This window comes from Tupaia chinensis, unplaced genomic scaffold (genome assembly GCF_000334495.1).
Source record: "Tupaia chinensis unplaced genomic scaffold, TupChi_1.0 Scaffold145082_1, whole genome shotgun sequence".
Classification (NCBI taxonomy): Eukaryota; Metazoa; Chordata; class Mammalia; order Scandentia; family Tupaiidae; genus Tupaia; species Tupaia belangeri.
Window position 1 is genome coordinate 1,830,684 of NW_006204943.1, and position 7,420 is coordinate 1,838,103.

The 7,420-nt window shown below is 37.9% G+C and overlaps 1 protein-coding gene across 1 annotated transcript in view; it reads right to left on the reverse strand.

Moving 5' to 3' along the window:
- GTF3C3 (general transcription factor IIIC subunit 3) overlaps positions 1 to 7,205 on the reverse strand; it is a gene marked incomplete at its 5' end in the record, with an annotated part of 53,386 nt that extends 46,181 nt beyond the window's left edge. Inside the window, 3 exon segments of the mRNA XM_006167774.3 lie at positions 4,017 to 4,182; positions 5,166 to 5,357; positions 7,082 to 7,205. Coding sequence (XP_006167836.2) covers positions 4,017 to 4,182; positions 5,166 to 5,357; positions 7,082 to 7,205 — 482 coding nt within the window.
- Positions 7,206 to 7,420: the final 215 nt, after the last annotated feature.

A 7,420-nucleotide genomic window follows, 5' to 3' on the forward strand; every position in this document is an offset into this window, starting at 1 on the left:
CCCACCTCACTTTACTTCTTCTTGATCCAACATTATAATTACTCCCTTGCATATATCCTCAATTCTCTTCTGCACTTCCTTTTTCAAAATCACCTGATAAAACTCCAACTTTGGTTAAATCCAACTATGCCCTATCTTTACCATGACCTAACTAGCTAACCACCCCGACTGATCTTACTCTAAATTAATGAACACTAGCCTCTCGGGGGCCTGTAGTACAAGGAACAATACAGGACACTTTTAAAAAGTTTGTGGAAAAATGAAATTAATCAGTTTATTTGGGTGCAAAAAAAATGAAAGCATGAATAGCTTTATCACAATACACATTTTTCACAAACTTTTAAGACCCCCCCCCATATTACTAGTTATCTAGTTCAGTACTTCTCTGGCTTGAATGTATATACAGATCAACTGGAGATTCTACAAAGAGGTATGTATTCGATGCAGTAAAGCTGGGTCAGAGCTGAGACCCTGCATTTCTGACCAGTTCCCAGGTAATGCAAATGCTGCCATTTTGTGGGGTAGTAAGAACCCAAACAACTATTTCACATCCCTCCTCTCATCAAAACTCTTAACACGGTCCCATTCCTAGTCTCAGCTTACATATTATTTACCAAGAAAAGGGAACTGGATCAGACTGGATCAGCCCACATACTTCGAGCACATCCACCTATGTACTAGTAACCATGGCCTTATCTGCTGCATTTCCCTCTACTACAGTAGAATGATCAATATACATGAGGCTAACCCAATGATCAATCTCATTCCCTATCATCTGTTCAAGGACATTGCTTAAGCAACTGTCCCTTCTCCTGTGAATCTACAATGCAGCTCTCAATTTTGTATTATTTTAAGTATAAATACACTGTAATTATTCCCAACTTAAAAAATTCTCAGGTGAGCCACTGGTACAGCAGCAGAGCAATGCTATGATGCTAGGCCCACATGGGAAGGATTGTGGTACCTGTCCTGAGGCCTCCCTATGCAAGCCAGGCATACTCCTGATCTGAGCTTTGGTGAGGATAGGGCTGAACGGCAATATGAAGGGCCTATTGGGTGTACCTATTTCTCTTTCTCTATTATGGAATGAATAAATAAACTAAAGAAATTGTTCTTACCCATATAAGCCATTTCTCTTCTCCCTTATAAACTGACACAGAGTTGCCCATCCCCCTACTTTGTCTGCAAAGCCTTTCCTTCCAAGCTCATTAACTTACATCCTATCGACTTGCTCTTTTCTACCAAACTTCTGATCTCCATGTTGCTAAAACTCACTGTCAATTCTTGTTATGTGCAGAATTTCACACAGATAATCATCCCTCTTCCTTAAAGTACTTTATTCAGTAAAATTCTAGAATTACATTCTCTTAGCTTCCTCCTACATTACTGGCCATGTCCTTTTAGTCTCCCTGCTCTTTCTTCCTCTTGCTGATTTCTAAATACTGAAGTACCAGGGTTCAGTCCTCAGAATTCTTCCCTCTCTCTCTTCCATTGTCCATCACTTCCCCCCCTTCCCTCTTCTCACAAATACACATCCACGCATGTATGAATACACATACTCACAAACATATGCAGACACACACACTTCAAATCTAATATATGAGAAACTGTTAAAGAGTTCAGCTTTCAAAATACATCCAGAATCCAATAACTCTTTACCATCTCCTGGTCCAAGTTACCATTTTACCTTCTGTTATTATTGCAGTAATTTTTTAACTGGTCTCCCCGCCTTTGCCCTTACCACTGTTAAAACTATTCTCCAAAGAGCAGTCAAGGGGCCAGCAGGTAGCATAGTGAGTAAGATGCTAGACTCTCACGTCTAACATGGTTCAAGTCCTGGACTCAGCAGCCTGAAAATCACTCTGGGCCAATGTACATGCATGCCCAAAACCCCAGGAAAATGGAGAAGGGATTGTATTACGGCCATTCTCCCAGAGGATGATTTCTTATTTTCCCTCTCATTGCCTCTGTCTCTCTCCTGTGAACGCATGTGCCCTATGGCAAAAACCTCTTAAAAAAAGAGACCAGGAGATGGTGTGATGGTTATGTAGCTGGACTCCCACACAGTTGACCGCAGTTCGAGTCCCGGACTCGGCAGCATAGAACTCATACTGGTTGGTGTGTGCATGCGTGCCCAATATCCCGAGAAGAGAAGGGACTGCAGCATGGCCATCCCCCTGGGAATGATTTCCCGCTTTCTATCTCTCTGGCAAACACACACACCCTATAGCAAAAATCTCTCTTAAAAGGCAAACAAACAAACAAAAAACCTCTTTAAAAAAAAAAAAAGAAAGAAAGAAAACTACACAGAGTGAGATACTACTTTACCCCAGTTAGAGTGGCTAGGATCAAATAAATAAATAACAAGTGCTGGCGAGGCTATGGTGAAAAAGGAATTCTTTTACATTGTTGGTGGGAATGTAAATGAATACAACCTCTGTGGAAAACAGTATGGAGGTTCCTCAAAAGCCTACAAATAGAATTACTACTCGACCCAGTAATCCCAGTCCTTGGTACCTACCCAAAGGAAAGGAAATCACTCAATCAGAAAGATACTTGTACATCCATGTTTACTGCAACATTAATCACAACTACTACAACATGGAACCAACGTAAGTGTCCAAAAGTGACTGAGTTGAAAAACTGTGGCACATATATATTATGGAATATTACTCAGCTATAAGAAACAATGAGATCCTGGGACCAGCAAGTGGCGTGGTGGTTGAGGTGCTGGACACTCCCACATGGCCGACTGCGGTTCGAGTACCGGACCTGGTGGCTTGCTTTATCACTTTCCCTCTCTCTCTCTCTGTGTATCTCTCCCTGATCAAATTAAATGAGTGAATAAATAAAAAATTTTAAAAAAGAAACAATGAGATCCTAATGTTGGATTCAAAGTGGATGAATATAAAAGATTTAAAGCTGAGTGAAGTGAGTCAGACTTTGAAAGACACATACTGGGGCCAACAGGTGGCGTGGTGGATAAGGCACTAGCTTACCACCACATGACCAACCTACAGTTTGAGCCCTGAAGCTGACAGCTTGCTTTCTCACTCTCTCTCTGTCTGTCTCTGGTGAGAACACATTCCCTACAGCAAATTAAAAAATAATAATAAAGGGCCAGCAAGTGGCGTAGAGGTTAAGGCAATGGATTCCCATGTGGCTAAGCAGTTCGAGTCCCAGACCCAGAGGTTTGAAACTCATGCTGGGCACAGCTGTGTGCATGCCCAAATCTGGAGAGAATGGAGAAAAAGGGATTGCGGTGTGGCCATCCCCCCCAGGGAGTGATTTCTCACTTTCTGTCTCTCCATTGAGTGACGCACCCTATGGCAAAAATCTCTCAAAAAATAATAAATAAAATAATAATAATGATAATAAATGAAATTTTAATATATATACAGAGAGTAAGAGTATACATCATGATGGGGACTTTACGTACATGTGAAATTAATCTTAAAAAAAAAAAAAAGCAAACATCCACCATTTCAACTAAGCTATAGAAACACAGAAACCTGGGACCAGCAGAGGGAATAATAGTTATGTTACTGAACTCCCATAAGGTCTATTGCAGTTCGAGTCCTAGACCCAGTGGCTTAAACCTCATGCCAGTGCGTATGTGCCCAAGTTCCCAAGAGGAGAATGGAGAAGGGATTGCAGCGTGGCCATCGCCCCTGGGGGGTGATTTCTCACTTTTTGTCTCTCTTTCTCTCTCTGTCTTTCTGGCGAGCACACACGCCCTATAGCAAAAATGTCTCTTCATTTGAAAAAAAAAAAAAAGAGAAACCTAATCATTCTTTCAAAACACACCTCATTTTTAAGCTCTGGGCATGTGAAATGTAACATTAATCAACATTTTCTAAGCAAAAATAGAAATCCTAAGTACTAAAATTAGGCTTAATTATTAAATACAAAGGTAAAACCACTCCCTCAATAAAAGCATATTCTATTTCAAATATATGCTTTGATTTACAAAATGATTAATAAGAGCACTGAGATATACTACATCCCGAACTTACTTTGCTATATCTCTAGCCAACTGCATAAAACGTTCTCCATCAGTTGGAGACAAAAGGTTTAAAATACGCCTATAACCATCCATGGCCATTTTATGATCACCCATCTGTTCATAAAGGCTTGATCGCTCCCACAAAAAACGGATATTAGTAGGTTCATATTTAATAGCTGAAAAGAAAGAAATATAAATTACATACTTATCACAAAAAGTGCATGGTACCTGGGTATGACCCATCAACATATAAGAAAATTCAATACTTTACTTCTCCAATGAAACAAAGAAGAGTAAATCTATCTTCACAAGAACTCTCAACTAGGTTTGATCTAAAACCAGACAGAAACTTCATTAATTTCCATATTAATCTTCATTTGATCACTACAGTCTAATGTTAACCCTTAAGGAACAGCTTAAAAACAACACTGACCTCTGTGGGAAATTGAAAGTACTGTTTATCTACTAACTACTATGTGGTATTAGTCACAATATTAAAAAAAGTTGCTGATAAACAGAAGAACAGAAACCCCCCAAATACAGCCACTCCTCACGTAACAACCTACCTGTTTTAATGACTGCTCAGACTGGCAACCTGTGCTCTAGCACAGAGGAATCCCCTTTCTCAGTGTGTGAATCTTAGAAATCCCCTTTCTCAGTCTTTGTTTCGTTCTTATAGTTGGTTAATATTCACTACACAAAGTGTCCACAATCATATGAGACTACATATTTCATTTATAAATTTGTACTTTATTGTATACCCATAACAGTATTCAGAATAAATAAAAATGATTACACTAGATTTGCATTATTATGCTATGGTATATCTTATAGCTTTCTGACACGTGTTTTTTTTGTGTAGATGGAATTATATTATTCTAATGTGGTAATACATAGTAACTATAGAAAAACATAAATGGTATGACATCACCACACAACACAAGACATCCACTTTTAAGCTCCTCTCTTCCAGACCAATTTACTTAATGATCTAAGTGTAGAAACTGAACTCATCATTAAGTGAGGAGTGCCTGCATTTACGTCCAATATAATAAATTAGGAAACAAATTTTAGTCAGTATCCTAACCTAGAGTAGAAATATAACTATCAGAAACTATCATGCAATATTTTATCAAAGTAAGAAAAATACTTTAATTACCTTTTGTATAGCAAAAAATAGCCTGCTTAATATTGTCATGTTCCAGAGACATTTCTGCCAGTCTCACCCACTCTTCTGTGTCACTAGGATTTAAATGTGCAGCAATCAACTCAAACTGCAATGATTTCTCCATGTCACCTTGGTCCTCATAAATCATCGCAAGAGTAGAGAACGGCTCATGAGCCAGAGGAGCTATAATGAATTAAAAAATAAATTACACTGACTGAGAGAAGAGGCTTCAGCTAATGTCAAACTAGTGGTTCAAACCATGGGTCTTTCTGTCAATGCCTTAACTCTTTAAATTACTCTAGAAAAATCACACAAACTACTTAATAAAATTTAGAATAAAATACATTGTATTTATTTTCCTATATTTTAACATTATTTTCTCTAAGCAAATCATAATTTTATAAAAAAATTCTTTTCATTAAAGCTTCTTCATGAAAACCCCCCTTTGCTAAGTCTAAAGATGGCTCAATACAGAAAATTCATTCCAATGAGCATTGGCCACATCAGTCAGACTGAATCTTCATGATCTAGCTTCTACACCAACGAAAATGGGATAAATAAACAGATAATACCTAAATAGCCCCAGAAGCTAGGCTATCAAGGCGAATGGCTAATCTACCCTTCAAAATTCTATTTCTAAAATAAAATGTAAAGGCTAAGAATTAAAGACAAAGATTACTATCAAAAATAAATAATTATAAACTGAAATAAAGGAACAAATGGGGCTGGCAGGTGGCGTGGTGGTTAAGAGCGCTGGACTCCCACAGGGGGGCGACCACAGTTCGAGTCCTGGTGGCTTGCTTGCTCTCTCTCTCTCTCTCTTCAAATTAAAATAAACAAGCAAATAAAATAAATAAAGCTAAATAATTCTTTAAAAAAAAGAAAAGGAACAAATAGCACTAGAAAGTGGAAATCAAGTTAAATATCCTAAAGGAAAAAGTTTAATTCATCCCGTTTTTCAAGGACTGAAAAAGAAAAAGAAGTTCCCTAATAATTAATCCAGGAAATTATAAGACTTCCAAAAGGACCCTAGTCTAACTAAAGAGAAATATCAATATATTAAAAAGATAAATTATGGGACCAGCAGGTGGCATGGTGGTTAAGGCGCTGAACACTCCCACATGGCCGACCAGGGTTTGAGTCCTGGACCTGGTGGCTTGCTTTCTCACTTCCTCTCTCTCTCACTCTCACCCTCTGTCTCTCTCTGGTCAAATTAAAAATCAATGAATAAATAAAAAATAAAATAGTTAAAAAAAAAAAGATAAATTAAAAGCTCACTCTATTATAGCTATCTAAGACATTCTACAGGCTATCATCTGGCAGAACATCAAGGAAACAAAATAATAATTTTAAGTACATAGTAAAAAAGTCACTTCTGAGGCCAGCCAGTGGCATAGTGGTTATATAGAGAAACACACCAGGCTGGGGCCATCAGATGGCATGGTGGTTTGGGTTCTGGACTCCCACATGACCGACTGCAGTTCTAGTCCTATACTTTGTGCTTTCCTTTTTGCGCATTCTACCTCTGTCGCTTTGTGGTAGTCAAATTTAAAAAATAATGAACAAAATTAAATAATTCTTAAAAGACAATAAAGAAACACACAGCAGGTGTGATGGTAGTTAAAGGGTGCTGTACTCCCACATGACCAACTATGGTTCGAGTCCCAGACCAGAGCTTGCTTTCTCACTTTCCCTCTCTCTCTCTCATTCTGTCCCTATCTGGTCAATTAAAACAAACAAATAAATAAATAAAGTTGAATAAAATGATTCTAAAAAAAAAAGTACTGTTATCACAATCATCTCCAAGTGTCTAAATATATTTCCCAAATAATATAGTGAGGTGCTCCTCCATTTGTTTTGTCAGACTACTAAACTATTACAGTTAATAAAGTCCCCATAGAAAGCACCTTGTCTTATAATTTCCATGCACATCAATATTGCCTCTTCACGTTCTCCTCGAGCAAAGCGAATGTTGGCTTCACCCATAAGACCTCTCAGTGCTCTAGGAAGTTTACTCCGAGGCCTCTTCTCCTATATGGGAAAAATTACATTTACATTAAAACATAGTAGTCTTGGATTTCAAATTCAATCATATTAATAAACACAGAACAATGACACACAAGTTTTTCTTTAGTTTTCAATCCTCTAAATTCAGAACTAAACTAAGGACTAAGTGGTTGCAATTCTATATTTCAGAAAAAAGTCTAAAAGTTAATTGCAGGTGGGAACCAGCAGTTAGCGTAATG